This window comes from Panthera pardus, unplaced genomic scaffold, assembly GCF_024362965.1.
Source record: "Panthera pardus isolate Hobbes unplaced genomic scaffold, ASM2436296v1 HiC_scaffold_11, whole genome shotgun sequence".
In the NCBI taxonomy this organism is placed as follows: Eukaryota; Metazoa; Chordata; class Mammalia; order Carnivora; family Felidae; genus Panthera; species Panthera pardus.
This window is the reverse complement of record NW_026526666.1, coordinates 102633891-102656152: the sequence shown is the minus strand read 5'-3', so window position 1 is coordinate 102656152 and position 22262 is coordinate 102633891. Positions and strand designations below refer to the sequence as shown.

Here is a 22262-nt window from a genome sequence, read left to right as displayed (position 1 = left end):
CGTTCGTTCATTCATTCATTCATTCACCCCAAAAGTATTTCCTGGCCGTGTGCCAGGCACTGGGGTACAGAAGTGAATAAGCCCCAGCCTTGCCCTCAGGAGGCTCCTGGTTTCCTGAAGGATAATTAGCACCCAGGGTCTGCATGGAGGGTGATGGGAGTTGAGGAGGAAGCGGAGAAGGAGGAAGCGGAGATGCCACCCAGGAAAGACCCAGGGTTCAAAGTTTGCTGTGAGAGAAGGGCCGCCGGCGGGGGCGGGGCCGATGGGGGGCGGGGCCGACGGGGGCGGGGCCGCAGGCTTACCACGCCATCCTCCTCGCGCACCACGTACTGCGCCACCTTGAAGGAGCTCAGGTATTCGTTCATATTCTGCAGCTCCGTGTCGTCCGTGGCGTCCTGGTTTCTGTCCAGCAGCTTGGAGATGGCCGCATCGTCATAGTGGATCACACTGCTGTCCTCCACGTCCTTGTTGTCGCCTGGGAGCAGACAGGGTGCAGAGTGAAGGGACAGATGGGGTGCCCAGGTCCAAGTGTGGGGACCCCACAGGAACAGACTCCCGACCATGGCCCTTCCCAGCCTCCAGCAGGGGCGGCAGCAGAGGGGCATGGTGATCAGAGAGCGGAACCTGCACCGCATCAGCCCGGCTGCCTGCTCACCGGACAGTCCGCGGGCCCCCAAGTGAGGGGCCAGTGGGGGCGAGCACGGGAGCCCGACAAAACACAGAAAGGGGTGGCGGGGCGGGGCGAAACCCTTCCTCTCCGGGGACAGCCCCTCGAAACACAAGAGGAGCTGGGAGCTAGGCTGACTTAGCCCCTACCTGGCGGGGTACTGCCATGCTTTTTCTTGGCGCTGGCAGCCAGGGCTCCCCCTTTAGAGGACTGGACATCCGGGATGGGCGTGACAGGCCTCTGGCCCTGAGACATCATGCCTGTAGGACAGAGTCAGAGGGGTTGCAGGGCTGGGGGGCAACCCCTAGCCCCGGTGCCTAGAGACGCCGCCCTGGCCCTACCCTCCGTGGCCAAGAGACGGGGGCAGAGGAGAAAGGCTGTGGGCCCCGGGGACGGATGGAGCGTCACCCCCGCCCACTAGCCGCCCTAGACGCCCACCCTCCACGTCGTCCTTGAAGAGCTCCTCGGTGCCGAACTTGAGGATGTCGTCCAGCTCCTGCTTGGTCATGGAGCCAGACTTGGAGCCGAGGCCAGGCCGCACCACCAGGTGGGTGAGCATCATCTTGCGCTTGGCCACCTGCGTGATGCGCTCCTCCACCGAGGCCCGAGTCACAAAGCGGTAGATCATTACCTTCTTGTTCTGTCCGATGCGGTGGGCGCGGCTGAAGGCCTGGGGGCAAGCTGCAGCTCAGTGCGGGGGGGGGGGGGGGGGGGGGGGGGGGGGTTCGGGGGTTCGGCCAAGGGCGGGGGGGGGGGGGGGGGGGCGGACCACAGGGTCCGGGCGCCGCGAGGTGGGAGGGGCGTGCACGCGTGCTCAGGGGCGTGTTCTGCAAGGGGCTGTGCTGGCTTCCTGACCGTGGGTGGTCTCGGGCGGGCCTGGGCGCCCGCACAGGTGGAACTAGGCATAACTGCAGGTGGGCAGGGGTGTGTGCAGGGGCGGCGGAGCCAGTGTGTGCCCCCGAGAAAGCCACACGGGGCTCTGACGGCAGTCCTGGTGAGGTGGGGTGGCACCTCCCTTGAAGCGAGCCGCTCGTGACCGCAGGAGCTCCTGTTGGAGACACTCGGCCACCCTGGGAGGGCAGCAAGGCCAGGAAGCTGCCCAGTGGTATGAGGACGTGCCCGAGGCTCTGTGCATCAGGCGTCTGCGTGAGGCGACCCTAGCGTGACTATCTGTGTGGGTGACTCTGCGTGGGCGCACACACGTGTGCGTGAGACATGAGTTTGTGTGTGCCCCTAACAGTATGTACTCAGTGTGTCCATCCCTGCCCCAGGTGGCCAGGGACAAGAGCATGTGTCTTAGTTCCCACACCCCTACCCCCTCAGCCCTTCTGTCCTTCCTCACCAACCCTGCTTGCCCCTCCTCCATCTCTTCTCCCACAGGCTTGTCCCCCCAGTATTTCCTTGGTCCCCCCCCCCAAACTGCCCCCCGTCTGGGTCCCAGGACTCCCTCCTTTTGACTCCCCCCATGGGCTTGATCCTAAGAGTGATGGGACAGACTAAGGGTTGTCGGCCACACAGACTGCTGTGTGTCCTTGGGCACATTGCCTGCCCTCTCTGGGCATTTCCTCTTTTGTATAGGGAGGAAGCTGGAGGGGCAGGGCATAGCCTCCACTCACCTCCCAGGTCCCCTCTTGGGGCTGGGATTCCATGAGGGTGGCCCAGGGGGAGGTGACACCCGGACACACAGTCTGACGGGGAGGGGTGGAAAGCCCACAGAACCAGTGGTGGCAAGGGGGCTCTCTGACAGGGTTACGGTGTCAGGGCCACAGACCTGGATGTCGTTGTGTGGATTCCAGTCCGAGTCGTAGATGATGACCGTGTCTGCTGTAGCCAGGTTGATGCCCAGGCCACCCGCCCGGGTCGAGAGGAGGAAGCAGAACTGCTGGGCCCCGGGGGCTGAGGAAGAGAGGCAGGTGCCCAGTGGGGTCAGTGAGGGGCTGCCCAGAGAGGTGAGGGTGGGCACGGGTGGACAGCAGATAGGAGGGCTGCAGAGGACGGGAGAGGGGGAGGGGGGTGCTGGGACACCGTGGCCCCATCGCAGATGACATCAGCCGCAGCTGTGTTCAGGGTAAGCCTGAGGAGGCCCAGGGCCCAGGGTGGGGACAGAGCAGCCCCCTTGAGCCCCACTCAGCCCCCAGCTGTGCTCTGAGTCCTGACTCTACAGGAGGGAACCAGAGAGAGAAGGAAGTTATGTTCAAAGCCTAGATGAGCAAAGACCAAACTACAGGGCCGCGGCCACCCCACCGGGCAGCTCCCACTGTCGCAGGACAGCTGGTTCTCAGGCCCACCTGAGCCCTTCGTAAGTGACGGGGTCTGACCTGTGCGCCCGCGAGAGCTGCAAACAGGTTCCCGATCCTCCCGGGGCCTCGGCCGCTCCCACCTCCGTCTAGATCTTGCAACTCTGGACTCGCTTCACCTCAAACATGAGTGGACAACAGGAACCCCTCCCCTGGGCGATCGGGCAGTGGGGCCCCAGCCCTGTTCTGAGGGTGGAGGCTAGCAGAAAGCCACAAGCCCCAGGGAAACAGCTCATCATCACTGCTGCAAACCTTGCCACTATACAGGGGCACTGGGTCACCTGACCTCTCCCCCACTCCGGAGGTCTCCTTCACTGCCCAGCAAGCTCCGGTCTCTCCTTCCCGGGCCAGGAAGAGAGTACATTGAGTTTGGATGCGTAGGGCTCTGCTTCTTCCTGTCGCTAGGAAGCAGCCCGCAGGGAGCAGGCGCTCAGCTCCACCCCTCCCGCGGTCTGTTTGAGGGTGGCAGCTTCTGTCCCACACTGCTGGTAACCGGTGGCTTATCTGGGGTATCAGAAGCCCACAGGTGCCGGCCAGACCCTCAGCCCCAGCTTCATTTAGTAACAGAGGTGGTAATTTCCTCTCTTTCTCCTGGTCTGGGTCTCAGTTCCAAGCAGGTGTTCCCTACTGGGCCCTCAGCACCCCAGGCAGCCCCCAGAGGTTCCGTGGAATTCATTCCTTTTAGCATTTAAAAGGGACAGCTGTTAGGACTTAGACACCAATCTGCTTTCTGCAGCCACCTGAGGGGAAACTAATCTGAACATCAGTTGGGTGGCCTGGCTGAGACCCCAGCCTGGGAGGAAGGGCAGATATAGGATCCCAGTCAAGAATGCATGGGTAAGGCAGGGTACCGTTGAATCTGTCGATCGCCTCTTGTCGGAGGCCTCCAGTAATGCCACCATCAATCCGCTCATACTTGTAGCCCTCATACTCCAGGAAGTCCTCCAGAAGGTCCAACATCTTCGTCATCTGCAGGGGACATGATATGCCTGAGGGGCTGCCCCAGAGCAAGGAGCCCCATGGGGCCACGGGCATGGTCCCCATGAGTTTGGGGAAGACAGAGCTGCCTGTTGAGTGGGGAGAGAGGTGGGACCCGGGCAGACCTGACTCGAGGCTCAAGAATGCAGCCTCCAGCCTTGACCCCCAGAGTCACTGCATCACCCACACCAGCCCCACAGCCATCTGTCTAAAGCACAGCTCTGAGCAGCCCTGCCCTTACCTAACAGCACAAAATCTCAGCTCCTCACCCTGGCATTCCAGGCTGGCAAGACTTAGTGCAGTCTATATGGGCTTCATGTCTCAATGCTTCCATCATACCCTCAGCTACCCCAAATGACCTGGCCTCTCCTCCTGGAAAGCCCACCCCCTTACTGCCTAGGGAACTCAAACAGCACCTCTTCTGTGAGGTTTTCCTTGATTTCACTGCTCCCTATAAGAAGAGAAAAGCAGTCCCTTCTGGGCTCTCATTACCCCGTGTATCTCCCTTCATTCTTGAGAGATAGTTGAGCTGGATATAAAATGATCCATTCCCGCAGGATACTGAAGATTTTACGATTGCCTCCTGCCACCTGTTGTTGCCGATGAGAAGCCTAAGGACAGTCTGATCATCATTCCTTTGTAGGTACTAGGTCTGAAGTGCTGTGATTTCCCTGTGAGGTGCCTAGGGATTCGTTTCTTTATATTTATCCTGCTTGGTACTCCAGAGTACGTTTCAGATCTGAGACCTCACGTCTTTCCCCAGGTCTGCAAACTCTCACGGAATCCAGCTTCTTCGCCATTTTCTCTATTTCTTCCTCTGCAACTCCTGTTAGATGATTATCGGAGCCTCTCAAGGTGTCCTTCGTGCACTTTCTTCTTTCTGGTTTTTGTGTCTCTCTGCTCCATTCTGGGGAGATTCTCAGCACCAGGTCCCATTCATCAGCATTGCCCTCACCAGTGCTGAGAGTTTATCCAAGGTGTTGAAATGTTTTATTTTAGTTCCATGCAGACCCTTTTCCTATCCAATTATTCTTGTTTCATTTCTTCCTGCTTGTGCTTAACTGATTTCTTCTTGATTTATGGGTTGTTACTCCATTAATTTGGGGGATCCTAAACATGCTTGTCTGAAGTCTTTTTCAGGCTTTTCTATTATTCTTTTCATTTGGAGTGTACGTACTGTTTTGTGGGATGTCCTAATATCCGGTTTTGTCATGAGGTTTGGAAGTGGGGTTTGTGGGCCCGTTTTAGGTGCTCTGTCTCCATCCCTTTCCCTCTGTGCACATTTCTAGGAGTTGCGCAGTCCCTTCTCTTTGGTCCCAGAATCATATCTTATGTTGGCAGGGGGTTGGGGGCATTGTGGGTCCAATCTCTAAGCCAGTCCACAGTGCCAGGCTTGGTCAGATTTCCCCAACGTCTCTGGGCCTCCTGCGGGCCCATGGTGGGGTCGGGGCTGCAGGCAGGAGCCACAGTCACCAGCTGACTTCAGTACACAGAAGAGCCACATCCTCCTCTCTGGCTTTGAGCAAGGGGCCTGGCTCAGTCCCAAAATACAGGAGCATTTTTAGCACCAGGACCCGCAGGACCATTGCTGACTCCCATTACAGAGACGACCCCGGAACTAAATGTCTCTTTACGTCCGTTGCCCACATCCGTCTCCCACACTAGACTGGGCATGTCTCAAGGACAGGGACTGGCCCCGTGCCTCCCACAGAGCCTGACAGAGGGCAGATGCAACCAGAGGAGTGAGGGAACAAGGGGTGCACAGACCAGCAGACCCCCGAGGCTGCACAGCCTGCCTCTGACCACCCAAGAGGCAGTGATACAAGTGCCATTTCAGGAAGAGCTGCCCCCGCACAGGCTCTGCCCAAACCAGCCTCAGGGCCCGCCTGTGACAAGTCAGGCTGCAGGGGTGAGGGCCAGGGGCTGTCGTCCCAGCCTGGACACCGGGGAAGGCTCCGCTGCTTCGGAGGTTGGGGGGGGGGGGCAGGCCAGAAGGGGCAGGTGGTGGGGAAGACGCTGGGCTTTATGGCCAACATGCCCTGAGCTCCTGGAGCTTGACACCCAGCCAGCTTTCTGGGCTGTGCCCGGCCAGGGCGCACACGAACAACCTCTGACGTGCAGTCCACCGGGAAAGAGCACCAGGCCTGGAGGGCCACGGGCAGGCGGCGCCCTCAGCTGGCAGGGGTGCCCTCCGCAGGATGTGGAGTGGGGGCTGCGGGGGGGAAGCAGGGAGGTCAGCTCACCTGGGAGAAAATGAGCACGCGGTGCCCTTCATCCCTCAGTTTCTTGAGCATCTTCTGTAGCAGCATGAGCTTGCCCGAGGACTTGACCAGGGAGCTGCCGTCATAGGAGCCATTGGGCAAGACGGGGGCCTCCTGTAGACACGGCAGAAGGTGGGGCATTGGGGGGCTTCCCGGGTCGGACCGGGCAGACAGGCCACTCATCCCACGGGGCCCCTTCGGGCACACGGCACTCCCAGGCAGAGCCCTCCGTCTCCCCCTGCTGGCACTCCACCAGGACACCGGGGACATCAGCCAACAGGCGATGACAGGGTCTTAAGCTAAGCCGGCCTTCCCAGAAGGAATTATGCCTGGTCTCTGTGGTCACGGTAGGGCGCATCCTGGCAAGGCCAAGCCCTGTACCCCAGCTGGGCAGGACGTCAGCCCAAGGGCCCTGGCGTGCCAGGGAGGTGAGAGAGATCTGGGGGGCAGATCACCCACAGCACGGCCCCCCACGGCTCCCTCTGCACGTGTCTGGCTGTCTGGGGGCAGGAGGCAGACACCGCGGAGGGTTTCAGCAAGAACCAGAATAGTAGTGACGGTGACAAGAACGGCCGTGCCGGGCTCTCTCTGAGGGCACTTTCTCACCCGGCCCTCACCCTTTCAGGCAGATGCTGTTACTGTCCCATTTCATAGAAGATGAAGCTGAGGCTCAGAGCAGGACCACTGGCTTTCCTGAGACCACAGGGTTGGAGCTGGTGCCTGACCCGGGTCCAGTCTCTCACTTCAGGACTACCTGGGGCCCCACGCAGACCTTCCTGACTCCCCCGGTGACCGAGCACAGCCAGATCAGCCTGGGGTGCCCTGATGCCCCCCACTGCTTTGTGGGCACAAGGAGGGGTCAAGGGAAGGAGAGGGCCTGCCTGAGCAATGGACGGAGGTAAGTTTTCAGAAACTGGGTGTAACGGGGCCACATCACCTGTAAGTCCACACGTGCGGGGAGGGCTGGGGGGCTGAGGGTGCCACGGCAGCCACGGACAGGCACCACGACGGGCAAAGGGAACCTACCGCGGCAGCCTCGGGCCCTTACCGTGACGGTCACGGGCACCCACTACAGTGGCCACAGGGCGGCCATGGGGACCTACCACGGCAGCCACGGGGAAGAGGTAGGGGTGGTTGCAACACTTCTTCAGGTCCATCATGATGTTGAGCAGCGACACCTGGTTCCCGCCCCCCTTGGAGTTCAGTGCCTCGAAGTTCCGCGTGAGGATGAACTTGTAGTACTTCCTGCAGCAGGGCGAGGAGGAAAGGCAGGCTGGACACCAGGGCCGCCCCGACCTCTGAGAGGACACTCTCTGCTCTGCAGGGAGACGGGGCTGCCGGCCGAGCACCACTTACAGAGACCAGAGGAGCCCTGCCGGGTGAAGCCCCAGGCCCCGAGTCACCCAGCAAGTTACTGAGGACATTGAAAAGCCTCAGGCAGCCCCAACCCAGGCTAGTGAAAGAGGTCAGAGAAGGAAGCGTGTGCAAAAGGTGAGTCAAGGGGTCGGCGGGGGAGGGGCGGGGGAGGGGCAGGGGGGAGCAGGGGTGTGGGGCGCAGAGCCTTCCCACCACCCGGGGAAGCGTTGCTGGAAGGCTCAGTCAGACCTTCTGGGAGAAGGCAAGCCCAGGGGGCGTGAGGCAGGCCGCTCTGTGGCGGGGCCCCAGCGGGCGGAGCGTCCACTCACTTCTGCATCTGGCTCAGCTCCACGCGAACGATCAGCTCGGTCTTGGCCGGCATGTTCTTGAACACATCGGCCTTGAGCCGCCTCAGCATGTGCGGCCCCAGCAGGTCATGGAGCTTTTTGATCTGGTCTTCCTTGGAGATATCGGCAAACTCCTCCAGGAAGCCCTCCAGATTGCTGCGAGAGAGAACCAGGATCAGAGCCAGGAGCAGGGGACTGGAACAGGCCAAAGCCCTCTGCAGAGGAAGCCAGGATTGGGGTGGGGGACCAGAGGGTCAAGGGCAGGCCGGTTGGCTGGTGGGCCTGGGAGCCTTAGCCCTGCCCTAAGTGTCCCTTCAGTGTCCACCTAAGCCCATGTCCCCACCCCTCCAGTGTAGCTCGGCCACATAGGATAACTTCCTCTCCTCAAAGCTGTCCTGGAAGCAAAGTCTCTAGGACTTTTACCCCTGTTACAGAAAAGGAAACTGAGGCTGATGGGGGCCCAAGGTTGTATGGGCCAGCCTGCCCTCCAATCTGTATCTCCTGATTCTGAAGTCAGCACCCTCCACCCTGAACCCCCCATTCTGAGCCGGAGAATGGGGTAGGTGAAGGCAAGGAGGCCGGGGCCCCCCACTGGCAGGGGCTCCGTGTTCGCCCCATATCCACCACCACCCCCAGCCTTCTGCCCTCATCACTGTCACCCAGGTGGTCACTTAGGTGTCAGTGGAGGGGAAGGAATGAGGCAGGGCATGGGGGGGCAAGGACAGCAGCCCCAAAGGATGCCCCGGGGGTCTCCTGGGGCAGAGCCGAGGATCAGTCACGGTATTCGGGGCAGCTCACGTCCACTGAGCACCCTGCACACGCCAGGGCCGCGGCCCCTCCCGCACAGGTCATTTGGGGCAGGCTGCTGCTAATGCTCCCATTTTACTGACAAGGAAGCTGAGCTCCAGCTCGCACTGAACCGGTCTTCCCTGGCTGCCCGCCAGCCCGCCTCCCCGGCCACACCCCCTCCCCGGCCACACCCCCTCCCCGGCCACACCCCCTGACTCACTTGAACCTCTCTGGAGTCAGGAAGTTGAGGAGGTGGAAAAGCTCCTCCAGGTTGTTCTGAAGCGGGGTCCCCGTCAGCAGCAGCTTGTAATCGATCTTGTAGCTGTTCAAGACCCTGAAGAACTTCGGGGAGGAGGCGGCCAGTTAGGGGGAGCGGGGCGGCCAGCCGGCACCCCTCCCCGCCCCACCCCTCCACCGGGGTGGAAGGCGTGGCTCCAGGGGCCAGCAGCCAGCACCGCCTACCTTGGACTGGTTGTTCTTGAGCCGGTGGGCCTCGTCCACCACAAGGCAGGCCCACTCGATAGAGCCCAGGATGGCCTGGTCGATGGTGATGAGCTCGTAGGAGGTGAGCAGGACGTGGAATTTGATCTGCACTTCTTTCTGGAGGGGAAGAGGAGCGTCTGGGAGGGGAGCAGGTAGGGTCTCCAGAGATAAGGAGACGTGGAGGAGGGGTGGACAGGACTCCGGAGGGCCCAGGGCGGCTCTGGGACTGACAGGAAAGGCCGCGGGGGCAAGCCCCCTCATCCTCACAAGCCGCCCCCCCCCATGCTGTCATTGTCCCCATTTACAGCTCACAGGATCTCAGGCTGGTCCCCAAGACCAAAGGATGGCAGAACCAGGATTCGCACAGGGAAGCGATCCCTGTACGTGTGGTTAAATGCTCTGCCGTCGCTGATTTGAGATTCTTTTTTGTCTTTTAAGTTTTATTTTATTTTTGAGAAAGAGAGTGGGGGGAGGGCAGAGAGAGAGGGGGGCCAGGAGGATCCGAAGCGGGCTCTACACGGACAGCAGCCAGCCCGACGCAGGGCTCAAACTGTCAAACTGAGAAACCATGACCTGAGCTGAACTTCAACCGACTGAGCCACCCAGGTGCCCCCACGGACCTGAAATTCTTGATAATTACGTTGTTGAATTTGTGTTTTGTAAGAGGAGATCTATGGAATGACGGAGCCCCCAGCTTCCCCGTCCCCACCCAGCGAACACCAACGCCTCACACCCTTGTGGGGGCCGGGCCCGGGCATGGGGGGCATTCACCCTGAGAGGAGCCCCGTGCTGAGGAAACAGGACATTAAATAGCCAATAAAAACCACCACCCAGAGGTCGAGAGAGAGACTACTAAAAAAAGGAAAACGCTGTTTCTTGCATTTGAACCAGGGGCCCTGCGTCTTCAGTCTCCACCGGGCCCCGCAAAGGAGGCAGCCAGTCCTGGCCAACCCAAGCCCGGATCTCCCAGCGACCGACGTCCCTTGTGAAGGGGCCAGAGAGGGGCAGAGGGGCGTCTCATTGCACGGGCTCTGCCTGCAGGTGGCCCCTGGGTTTGCACCCGGCCCTACCCTTTCCAGCTAGACCCAAGTCAAGTTAATTAGCCTCCTGAGCCTCAGTATCCCCTTTGGTAAAAAAAAAAAAAAAAAAGGAGAGATCCTGTCTGCGTGAGGAACGCCATGAGAATCCAGAGGGCAAAAGCTGTCCCTTAAAATAATTAAACGCACATGGAATCAGTACAGGATCCAAGTATTCTGCTTCTGGATACAGACCCAAAGGCCCAACAGAAGTAAAGCAGGGACTTGGAGTAAATGTCAGCACATCCACGTTTATAGCATTTTCACAAGAGCCAAAAGGTGGAACCCACCCAAGGGTCTGGATGGGTGAATGAAAAAGGAAATGCAGTTCGCCAATGGAGTGCTATTCGGTCTAAGAAGAGAGGACACTCCGAGGGTGCCTGGGTGGCTCAGTCACCTTAGTGTCCGACCCTTGATCTTGCCTCAGACCATGATCTCACAGTTCGTGGAATTAAGCCCCGAATTGGGCTCTTCGCTGACAGCACAGAGCCTGCTTGGGATTCTCTCCCTCTCTCTCTCTGCCCCTCCCCTGCTCACGCACACGCGCTCTCTCTCTCTCTCTCTCTCTCTCTCTCAAAATAAATAAACACTAAAAAAAAGAAGAAGAAGAAGAAGGGAGAACATTCTGACCCATGTTACAACAAGGGTGAGATTGAGGGCACTTTGCTAAGTGAGACAAGCCAGTCACAAAAAAAGCATACACTGTGCTATTCTACTTAAATGAGGCACTGATTGGTAATCACGGGGCGGGTGCCAGGGGCTGGTGGAGTTACTGCTTGATGGGGACCGAGTTTTGGTTCTGCAAGAGGAGAAAGTTCTGGAGACGAATAATGGGGGATGGTTGCCTGATGGTGGAGGGTACTCGGTGCCCCTGAACCGCACACTTCAAAATGGTCACAACGGTAAATTTTATGTCTGTGTATTTTAGCGCAATTTGTTTTAAGCAGGCTCCATGCCCGGCATGGAGCCCAATGTGGGGCTTAAACTCACAACCCTGAGATCAAGACCCGAGCTGAGATCAAAAGTCGGACGCTTAACCAACTGAGCCAGCCAGGCGCCCCCCACGATTTTAAAAAATAAAGTAAAAGAGGTGAGTCTATAGAGTGCCCAGCACGGCACAGGACCCCAGTGTGAGCTCAGGAGAAGTTTTCTGTGACTAATTGGCCCACAGGTCCATCATCTGAGTCATCCCCTCATTCAGCAAATAGTTACTGGGCATCCCCTGGGGCCACAGAGGCTCCAAGATGCTGCAGCAAGCCGGGGTAAGAACCCCCCCAGGATCCTGGGAGGGGAGCCCCAGCCCCCAGCGTAAGTGCTGAGATTCGTTGAGGGCCTCCCATGCACCAGGCACTGTTCTGAGTGCTCTGGGGGAGCCTGGGGACCAGAGGCATCCACACCCCCTGGGACTTCGTCAGAAATGCGGAGTCTCAGGCCCCACCCCAGAGCTGCTGGATCAGAACCTGCCCTTCAGCAAGAGCCCTGGTGACCCGTGGGCACAATCAAGTGGGACAGACCCTTCCTGGCTCACTCGGTCGCCCCTCCATGACCCCGCGGGGTCCGTGAGCTCATTCTGCTGAGAAGAATCTGAGGCACAGAGAGGTCGCCCAGCTGGTGTACTAGGTGGAATTGTGTTCCCCCCAAATCCGTGTCCACCCAGCACCTCGGAATGTGGCCCTTCCAGGAACTAGGGTCTTTGCAGGTGTGATTAGTTGTGAGCCAAGCTGTGAGCCAAGGAACGCCAACAGCCGCCGGAAGCCAGAGGAGGCAGGAAGGACCCTCCCCTGGTGCCCTCAGAGGCACGTGGCCCTGCTGACACCTCGACCCCAGATTCCGAGCCTCCGGAACCAGGAGAAAGTAAGTCTGTTGTCAGCCGCCCGGCTTGTGGTGCTTTGTGACAGCAGCCGCAAGACGCTGGTAACTCTGCCTGCAGAGTTGGCCACAGGCCTCCAAAGGAGCTGAGGGACCCCCGTCAGAACGCAGGGCCCCTGCGGCCCCAGCGACAGACCCGGAGCCTCTCCGGGGTCCTCCCCGCGGATGAGGGGCGCTCACCTTCATGCGGAACACCTTCTTTCCACTCCGAATGGCGTTGTCCTCGAAAGAAAACTCATTCTCCCGGATCACGGAGCGGCTCTCTTTGTCCCCCGTGTAGGTGACCACGTAGAAGTCGGGCGCCCACATCTCAAACTCCCGCTCCCAGTTGATGATGGTGGACAGGGGCGCGCTGACCAGGTAGGGCCCCTTGGAGTGCCCCTGGGGACGGAGGGAGACAGAAGCAGTGAGGCTGCCCACCGCACCCCGGCCAGCACCGGCCACCGCTCCCGGGCCCCTGCCCCGGCCCGCGCACCTCCTTGTACAGGGAGTAGAGGAAAACGATGGTCTGCACAGTCTTGCCCAAGCCCATCTCGTCGGCCAGGATGGTGTCTGTGCCCTGGGCCCAGGAGAAGCGCAGCCAGTTGAGGCCCTCCAGCTGGTACGGGTGCAGTGTGCCACCCGTGGAGTCAATGTACCAAGGCTGCTTGTCAAACTTGACCGTGGGCTGCAGGGGAGGCAGAGGTTCAGATACACCCTGAATCCTGGGCACCAGAGCCCACCCCAGGGCCTTTGCACACACCATTCCTTCTGCCTGGAATACTCTCCCCACTCTCTCATCCCTGCTAACTTATTTATCCTTCATGTTTTGGCTGGAACGCCTCTTCCTTCAAGAAGCCCTCCCTGACTCCCACTCTGGCTCAGGTGTTCCCCTGTCCCCCTGCAGCAGCCCTGTACTGCTGCTATCGGGGCAGTTTCCTGATGGCTGGATTCTCTGACTTTGAGCCCAGGTTGTGGTCGCCACACTCATCCTGTACACCATTGCTTCCTCTGAGCCCCACATAGTACCTGGGCTGCGGTGGGCACTCAGTCAACATGTGTTTGGTGCGTGCCTGAGGTGCTCCATCCACTCGATCCTAAACATCACCCTCTGTCTCTTCTATCCTACAGCTCAGAGCCGCCTCCCCCATGAAGTCCTCCAGATGGACCAGGCCCGTTTGCCTTTCCCTGGCATCCCACCGTCCCAGGTCGAACCCCTATGTTCTGTGTGCTCACGCCACAGGCCCCTGGGAGACGGGCACTTTTTGAAATGGGGCCAGAGTCCTTGTTCCCACAGGGCCAGCAGCTGGCAGACACCCCAGGGAAGTTTGCTAAAGGAATAAAGGTCAACCCTTCCCCTCCCTGATGGGCTCAAAGCTGGGGGTGGGGCAAGTTGGGGGTCTCCTCTCCCTGAACAGGTAAGAAAGGTGTATAATTACCATGTCAGCTTAAAGTTGACTTAAATGCTTGGAATTAGCTCACCTAAAGTAATGTAAATTTGTGTGCTGAGCAGGGACTATTTGCCCCCCACCCCCTCCCGGTTGTGCACAGATAACCCACGGTGCAAATCTCACAGGAAGCCATCTCTGTCCGGGGGGGGGGGGGGGGGGGGGGGGGTGGCGGCGGGCTGCACAGGCTGGGGGACCTGGGCGGTCCTGGGTCTTGATCACCTTGTCCCGCCTCTGCAGGACGGGCCATCCTCTGTGGCCACGCCCGGGGTGGCAGGCCTTGGCAACCCCACCCGTCACCCGCCTCCCTGCTCACGTCCACGATGGGTGTGTCTGGCGGCTTCTGTTTATCCTCCTTTGGCTTCTTGCCCTTCTTGACCAGCCTCTTGGGCAGCCTGGCATCCTCACCCAGCATCAGCTCCCTGCAGAAGAGGGGGGTGCAGATGGGCAAAGCTCCAGCCCGCCGGAGGCCACAGCCCGGGGACAGCCCGGCGGCCAGCCCACCTGTGACCCCAGTAGGCCTGCTTCAGGTTGTCGTAGTAGGGGATGTCGATGTCGTCGATCTCCCAGGTGCACTGGTCATAGGGCAGGTCTTTCCACTTGATCAGGTAGTGCACGTCCCCCTTTTTGTCGAAGCTGCAACACAGCACACGGGTGGTGGGGGAGGGGCGGGCCACCGGGCCCGTGGCCTTGGGAGAGTCCAGGAGGGCTCTCTCAGGATGCAGACCCCGCCGCGCCCGCAGTCCCCTGGCATCCTGGGCCCAGCAGGGAGGGCAGAGCACCAGGGCTGTGACTCCAGAGAGGTGAAGCGGCTTGCCTGAGGCCACGCGGCTGGTGACAGGGAGGAGGGCGTGGGCTGAGTGGCAGAGCCGGAGAGGGAGAGGTGGGAGGGCACGCTCACAGAGGAGCAAAGAGCCAGCCACATTTCCATCCTCCCGTCACAGTGACAAATCCCATCCGGGCCGGGGGTGTGGACACCGGAATTCGGCGTTTCTGAGTTGGGCAGGCCTCTCCCCTGACCACAGGCCTTTGTTTTCTAACTTAAAAAAAAAAACTTCAAAGGACCAGAGCCATGCCCATCCTGGTCCCATCTCTGCAAAGTAAACAAGGGCTGATTCCCGCGGGTGCAAGTGGGATGACCTCTTCTGAAGACCCCTGGGGACGCAGGAACCTGGTGACCAAGCCAGCAGCACAGAAGGGCTGTGCCAGGGAAGCACCTTACGCCAGCTTGACTCCGGCTGCTGGGAGGGTCCTAGAGGCCTGCCACCCAACTGAGCTGAGCGGGCAGCCAGGCTTGGGGAGTGCAGCGGGGTGGGGGAGTCTCGGCCCCCCAAAAAGGCTGTGGCTGCAACTAGCCTGGGAACCATTAAGAGAAAGACCAGTCCCCGGGCACCATGGAAACTGATATTTTTGAAGATAAATAATTAGTTGTTATTCAGGCGTGGGGTAATAAATGTGGGGAAAAGTCATCAGCCCTGCCTTGGAGACAGGGAGCAGATTGTCATTTATGCTTTTAAAATGCAATTTAAGGGGCGCCTGGGTGGCTCAGTCGGTTGAGCGACCGACTTGATTTCGGCTCGGTTCATGATCTCAAGGTCATGGGATCGAGCCCCGCGTCTGTTTGGGATTCTCTCTCTCCCCCTCTCTCTGCCCCTCTTCCCCTCAAAATAAGTAAATAAACTTTAAAAAATAAATGAATAAAATGCAATTTAATAAAGGCAAAAAACCGTGGGTCAGTTCAGTGGGGGGCTCAGGTTCACATAGTAACTAACCCTCTCTTTAAGAGCTGTTCTCAGTGAGGGCTGGGGATGGGAAGAGGCGGGCGGCTTCTCCAGGCAGTGCTTCCCCCTCTTACTGAAGGCTGCACTCGCAGCCCCGGCCCCGGCATCCTCGTTCGGCCCTCACAACAGCCCTGCGGGGTACTCTCCAGATCCTACTTCACATGAGAAACACGGGGCGCACAGCCCAGAAAATGGGGAGCCAGGATTAGAATCTGGGTCTGGCTCTGGTTCTTAACCTCTGCACTACCCAACTCCCGCTTCTCAGGACGCCTGTGGTTGGCTGGGCCCTAAGCCCCTCCTCCAGGGCAGAGCCCATCCGGTGGACGCAGGGAGGCAAGGGCAAGGCTTCGACCCCCACCCTGCGCCCACCTGTCGGCCACTGCCAGTTCTCAAGCACCTGAGCTCAGGACTCACAAGAGTTCCCACTGGCTCTGCAAACCAAAGCCAAACTCAGGGGGTCCACAGGCTTCCCGCCCTGATCTCTTTGTCCAAATTTCTGCAGCCTCCGATCACTGTCCCTGGGGGATTTCCAGACCATTCAACAGAGGTTGGAATAGTGGCCAAGACAGCAAGCCCTCCCGTCAAAACTCACCAGGTTCAAATCCCAGCTCCACCCCCTCTAGGCTGTGTGACTTCGGGCAAGTAACTTAACCTTGCTGTGCCTACTCACACGTCCATAACAGAGAGAGAGAAATAAAACGCCTGTCTCTCGGGTAGAGAGCGCTCAGCTGTGTTAGCTGCTGTTATAAAGGAAGATCACGCGTGTTTACGCCCCCACACTCAGGCCACCTCGGTCCCCAGGACCCTACCCCAGGTACCAAGCACTAGCTCTGGCAGAAGCCCAGGAGCACAAGCATCCTGACCCAATGACGGTCCCGCTCCGTGCAAGCGTCACGGGCTGGTCAAGTTGCCCCTGTATATGTAAGACTTTGGAGCCGTGCTCCCACCGTGAGTGGGACACGTGCGCACATGTGAGCCAGAACGCGTGCGCGCACACCGACCTGCGAGCACACGACGGCCCCTCCAGCTGGGCGGTCGAATCGCTGCCGGTGGGGGCCCTCCACCCCTTCCTCCTGCCCCCTCCGCACCCGCGTGCAGTCCTGTGTCCGTTCCACAGGGTGAAGGAGCCATGTGTCCCGGCCCTGCGGGCACCCCTCCAGGGAGACCCGGGGCCGCACCCCCCCGGGCACACACCTGTGGTTCAGGATACGGTGGATCATCATCCACTCGGGCTTGATGCCGTAGCGGTAGAAGCGCTCCTCCATCTTGGCATAGAGAGGGTCCTTGTTCTTCCTCTTCTCGCTTTTGCCGTCCTCGTCGCCAGAGCCGTAGTCAAAGGGCGGCGGCTCATCCATGTCGTTCTTTCTTTGGTAGTTGCGATACATCACCGTGTGGTACAGCTCCAGCTGCTGGCACAGGGGCAGAGGTTATGGGAGGGAGATGGGCCATGGCCCCCCCCCAGGTCCCCAACCCAGCTCCCCCAGCCTGGGTCCCAGGCAGGACGGCCCCCACGTGCAGCCTCCTGCTCCCGGACCCCCAGCAGGGTGCCTCGCTCGCTCGGGGTGCCGGCCAGCGCCCTCAGGAGCGGCGCCCCAGCACAGCCACACCTGCCCGGGGGCGCTCACCTGTAGCTCCTTCACCCAGGAGCAGTGCCAGTAGGAGAGTCCAGCCCACTTGACAAAGAACTCCCTCTCCGGAATGCCCTCCAGGGGCTTCGGTGGGGGGACACCGGGCTCCACGTCGGGCCCCGGCAGCCCCACCATGAAGGGAGCCGGGGGCTCCGTCCACCTCCAGTGCAGGATCCGCTGGACTTTGCCCTTCAGTGGGGGACACTGTGGACAGAGGAGGGTCCCCAAGTTCAGGGCTTAGCCACAGGGCCCCACCCTGAGGCTCCAGTGACATCAGGCCGTCACAAGGCTCTCTCCAACAAGTTGCAGTGACCCCCAAGTAGGCACCACCTTGACCCCACAATGCTGCCCTGTCCTCAGGGCACATGCTGTGCACACACGAGATAGGCAACATGAGTCTGTGCACACCCACGCCCACGCACGCACACACACACCAGAAGCCCAGATGCACCCAGGGTAACTGGGGCTGGTCACAGCACAGCCCAGGATCCAGAGGGTGGAGAATCCAGCAGTGGGGGTGGGCCTGGGGGACAACTCAGAGCAGGGGGGCCTTCAAATGCACAAAGCGACTGGGGGCGGGGTGGGAGGCGCTCTTCTCTCCCTGCCTCCTGCCCTCTCATCACCCCCAGCCCTGAGTCCTGGCAGGGTCTGAGTGCTCAGTTCTGTTGTTTGGCCTTAGACAAGTCACTTTACCTCCCTGAGCCTCAGTTTTGTCATCTAAAAATGGGAATAACAAAAGGCCTGTACTGGAAAACTCGGTACGCGGTAAAGGGGTGCACAGCGGCCAGAGGGTAGGGTGATGGTAGGTCATGGACGCCACTTGTTTCTTCAAATGGGCTCGGGTTTCCGGTGGGAAAAGGCGGTGGGCGGGCCTCGGAGGTGGGTGGGTGGGGGTACCCGTGGTGGGCGGGAACTCGAGCATGGGATGGTGGCCGGCTGGGCGGACCTGGAGGGGGCGGGGCCTTGGCTAGTAGGCCTGTGGTATCGCGGCGCCGGCCTAGGTGGGCCGGGCCTGGGCCAGCAGAGCTGGGTGAGGGAGGGGGTCCTCCGCGGACGGGGCTATACTGGGTGGGCGTGGCCTAGCCCAACAGAGGCGGAGCCTTTGGTGGACCGGGATCGGCCGGCGGGGCGTGGCCTGGAGCGCCGCAGGCAGGGCTTGTGGGTAGGCGTGGCCTGGGCCCGCGGACGAGGGGCCTTCGTGGGCAGGGCCTGGCCGGGGGGGAGGGACCTGGCCGGGGCGGGGCTTGGTCGGGGAGGGGCCAGATCAGGGGGTGGGGCTTGGCTGGCGGGGCGGCGCGGGGCGGCGCGGGGCTGGCGTAACACTCACAGTACAGCGCGGGCAGAGCCATTCACCGTTTGGGATCTCGGGCAGCGGCGGGTTGAGGCAATGCAGGTGGTAGGAGGACGGGCAGGCGTCGCAGCAGAGCAGTTCGCCGCCGTCTTTGCACACGCGGCAGAACTCCATGTGGTCGTCCTCCTCCTCCTCGCAGCCGCCCTCCTCCTCGTCGTCCTCGTCGTCCTTCGGCTCCCACTGGATCCCCTCCTTTTCCTGGAGGGACAATCCGCGTGGAGGCACCTTGGGCCAGGCCCCCCTTCCGGCAGGGTGCGCCTCCCTCCTCCCTCCCGCGCGCGCCCCTCCACACTCTGCACCTCCCCGCGCCCCTGCCCCGGGGCCTCTGCCAAAGGCTTACACAGTGAGGACAGCTCCACTTGCCCTCCGGAGCCTTCTCCAGCTCTGGGTCGAGGCAGACTAGGTGGTAGGCCCGCGGGCAGGTGTCGCACAGGATGATCTCCCCGCCCTGCTGGCACACCTCACAGTAGTCCTGGTGGTCCGTCTCATAGCCATCACCATCGTCAACTGGGGAGGGGCAGAGGCGGTAGTGGAGGGCCTGGTGCCCACTCCCAGTGCCCAACCAATCTCCACCCCAGACTGGACCGGTACACAGTAGGTGTTTAATAGATGTTGGATGAATGGATGGTGGACGGACAGGCAGAGTGTACAAATGTGGAAGAAAGGGGTGGAGAAGGGAGGGGGGATGGGTGGGGACCGGGCCTAAGGGGATAACTGAAGGTGATGGACGGATGGGTGGATGACTGAAGGGTGGATGTGCAGCAGGTTAGGAAGCACTGCCTTCTCCAGTGTCCCCTCTGCTAGTGCAAATGCCCCGAGTGGCTCAAAAGTCCCTAGCTTAGCCTCACTGGGACGGGACCCCTCTCCTGACCATAGAGACCAAGTGGGCGAGGGAGCACAGGTGAACTGTCGGGCTGAGGCCGGCAAAGGCCCAGACAGGAGGATGCCCTCCCCTGCTAACCAAGGGGGGCTCTGCACCCCCTTCCACCAGGAACCCCAGGAAGTCCTACTCCTCCTCTTCTTGCGCCGCCTCTTGCTTTTCTTCCCCAGGGCTGCCGAGCCCTCGGAGCGCACGGAGGAGCTGTGGATGCTGGCGCTGTCGAAGTCCGACTCCTCCCGCTCATCTTCCTCGCTCTGCGGGGGTGGGGGAGGGCCCTGTGAGCCCACAGCCTGCCCTGGGGGCTCATCCTGAGGGTCTCACTGGCCCGGGCAGAGGACGAGGTGGTGCAGGGCATGGTGGAGGCTCCAGAGGCACAGCGTGCTCTGTGGTTCATCTCATCTCCCTCTGGCTAGGAACCCCAAGGCCCCACCCACCAGGCCAGCCCGATGTCCCACCACCCTCCCTGAGCCCTGCTCTCCACCCTGCCAAACTCCTATACATCCCTCAAGGGAAAGCCCTAAGGACACCTCCTCCAAGGAGGCTTCCCAGATCCCTCCTTAATTGGACCTGTTGCACAGCCTGTGTGCCAGGTCTGGCCTGTATCATCTGCCTGTCTTTGGCTGTCTCCCACTATATCTCCCAAACACCCTCCAGACTGTGAACACCTCCGGAGAAAGTCCCACCACAGCCGAGCACATTAATATGTGCTCCACAGATACTTGCTGAGCTGAGCTGGACCACCGGCTCTGGGCTGGGCCACACCTGCTGCCCCGTGCTCCCCTCTTAGAGCAGCTAAACTCAAGACCTGTCACTTGCCTCTACCAAGGGACAGAGAAATGGCTTCCAACTCTGCCCCTCTACAGAGGTGGGGCAAGGTGAGGGAAACGGGTGCGCTGCGGGGGTAGGGGAGAGTGTGAATGCCCTCCTCCCAGAGAAGGGAGGGCCAGAGGCTCCGATGGGGACTTATGGTCAGTCTGAACCGGGTGCCAGAGCTGGCCCCGGAAGGGCAAGGAAGGGTCAGAGCTCCGGCCCACCTGATCCTGCCTACATGCCACCTTCCTGGGGTCCAGCCTCCCAGCAGACCTGGCTTCGCAGGCCCCGTCAGGACTCTTAAGGGCCAGCTGATTCCCCCACCTGCTACCCAGATGGAGCAGAGTCCGAAGTGAGCCCCCAGCTCAGCGGGGCGCTCTCTGTCCCAGAGTCCTGCCTCAGGAGAGCGGACTGACAGCCCTGCATTCCAGTCCCCCTGCCTTCATGGCGCACAAGCACACGAGCACGCTCACACGCGTGCAGAATGCATCTGAAGGTTGCTCACACACCCACACACACGGCCAAGTACATGCGGTCTCGATGCCTCACACCCACCCATCCTGGCCCACCCTCACACATTCACATGCTTACACACTCGCACGCTCCTGCTCCCAAACCCACACTCCCGCTCACACGCACACACATTCCAGTCCACCTTGTCTCACGCACACGCTCACCGAGGAGCCTTTCTTCCTCTTGTTGCTGATCCCTCCAAAGCGGAACTTGAGCCCGGCTACCTTTCTCCCTTTGCCCTTTTTCTTCGAGTCCTTGGACGCTTTGATCTTCTTCCTCACTCCTGGCCCTGAAGAGTGACCGCAGATAACCCAATAACCCAGAGCCGCGGCGGCTCACTCACCCAGAGCCATGACTTGGGTCAGCCCTCCCAGGGGCTCCATAAGGGAAGGATGGTTCGGCCGCCATCCCTTTCCAGATGAGAAGGCAGGGGACTCAGAGCGGTGAGGTCCTTGTGTAAAGTGACACAGCAAGGAGGACCCGACCCGGTCTCTGCTCTGGCCACCACGGCCCCTGTTCCATGAGTAGTAGAAATGCCGGCCATCATGGGAACAGCCCTGTCCTGTCCCCTCTCCCCAGGAAGGAGCTGTCCCCAGTGAAGCCATGGGCCCCCACAGTTAGCAGGGCCACTGAGGGCACACCCACCCACCTGTTGTCCATACCTGGGCCCTGGAGGGACATGCTGAGCAGGAAGCCCTTTCCCCAGCCGCCAGCCACCAGCCTCCAGATTGTCCCCAGGCCCGGCCAACACTGGCACCACTCAAGACTGCCCCACCTCTGCCAATCACCCCCAGGAAACACTAGCTCCCTGGTGGCCAGCAGGGTTGAGGCTATTTTTATGGAACTGGCCACAGGACAATTAGCCACCTGGGAGTCATGACCACCCCCCCCCCCCCCGGCAGCCTCTCCCACCGGCTGAGCAGGGAAGATGGAGCCCTTGGCAGCAGGTGGCCTTGACCTGGACCCTCCTCCAGCTCCATCACACAGCTGAGATGGGACTAGGAGCCCAGCTGTAACCTCCATGGTGCCACGGAAAATCTATCTCAATTTTTCAGGCTCTGAATGGGCAGCTCAGGGAATAGCTCAGTGGCTGGAGCCCAAGAGGAAATGAGAAGGTAAGGCAGGCTGGGGAGGCCCAGGATGGAGGACAGTGAGGGAGGAGAGCAGGAGCAGGCTCTAAACCCCATGTCACTCTGCCCACCAGGCCCCTGCAGAGACCTGGAAAAGGGGTACATCATCCCAGAAACCAAAGCTCCTTAGGGCTGAAACAGTGGGCCCCAGAGCCCCCTTAGCTGCCCACCAAAGTCCCGAGTACCCAGAAAGGCTGAGCTGCTAGTGACCCCATCTTTGAGAGCCCTGGGGAGATGTGGGTCTCTACCCCAATGGGGCAAGAAATCCTCCACCTAGGGGAGGTCCCTCCCCCAGGACTTGAAGTCACAGAGAGCTTCTGCTGTCCCTATTCTCCCCCAGAGAGACCCAGACACCCAGCACTGAGTCTGATTTTGTATCTGGACCTCCTTCCAGGTCTCCCAGAGCAGCCAGTCCTGACCACAACCACACCTATGCACGTGCATTACCCCGAGGACTGGGTGCTCAGACAAGAGGGGTCAACGGGCTAACCTTGGGACGCCTTCTCCTTGAAAATGAGAACTCAAGAGCCCCCCCCCCCACTCCCAGCAGCATGGACCTGCCCTCTCCCTACCTCCATACCATGTCGGAGGGTGCCAGTGCAAAAGTCCCAAAGCTCCA

The 22262-nt window shown here is 60.5% G+C and overlaps 2 protein-coding genes across 4 annotated transcripts in view; one reads left to right on the top strand and one right to left on the bottom strand.

Moving 5' to 3' along the window:
• CHD5 (chromodomain helicase DNA binding protein 5) overlaps positions 1-22262 on the bottom strand; it is a 59584-nt gene that overhangs the window by 18267 nt on the left and 19055 nt on the right. For all 3 annotated transcript variants that reach the window (XM_053899040.1, XM_053899039.1, XM_053899041.1), the window contains exons 6-25: positions 20678-20802; positions 19321-19444; positions 18651-18817; positions 18287-18508; positions 16957-17163; positions 16526-16737; positions 14055-14186; positions 13867-13972; positions 12599-12790; positions 12304-12504; positions 9158-9295; positions 8916-9037; positions 7889-8062; positions 7307-7448; positions 6186-6317; positions 3816-3933; positions 2439-2563; positions 1106-1337; positions 817-927; positions 303-475 (exon numbers count right to left, since the gene is read on the bottom strand). In XM_053899040.1, the coding sequence (XP_053755015.1) occupies positions 303-475; positions 817-927; positions 1106-1337; positions 2439-2563; positions 3816-3933; positions 6186-6317; positions 7307-7448; positions 7889-8062; positions 8916-9037; positions 9158-9295; positions 12304-12504; positions 12599-12790; positions 13867-13972; positions 14055-14186; positions 16526-16737; positions 16957-17163; positions 18287-18508; positions 18651-18817; positions 19321-19444; positions 20678-20802 (3155 nt within the window). The remainder of the gene's footprint in view (positions 1-302; positions 476-816; positions 928-1105; positions 1338-2438; positions 2564-3815; positions 3934-6185; positions 6318-7306; positions 7449-7888; positions 8063-8915; positions 9038-9157; positions 9296-12303; positions 12505-12598; positions 12791-13866; positions 13973-14054; positions 14187-16525; positions 16738-16956; positions 17164-18286; positions 18509-18650; positions 18818-19320; positions 19445-20677; positions 20803-22262) is intronic.
• Positions 17630-22262, top strand: part of ESPN (espin) — a 248474-nt gene continuing 243841 nt past the window's right edge. Inside the window, exon 1 of the mRNA XM_053899057.1 lies at positions 17630-17642. The gene's annotated coding sequence lies outside the window, so the exon portion shown is untranslated. The remainder of the gene's footprint in view (positions 17643-22262) is intronic.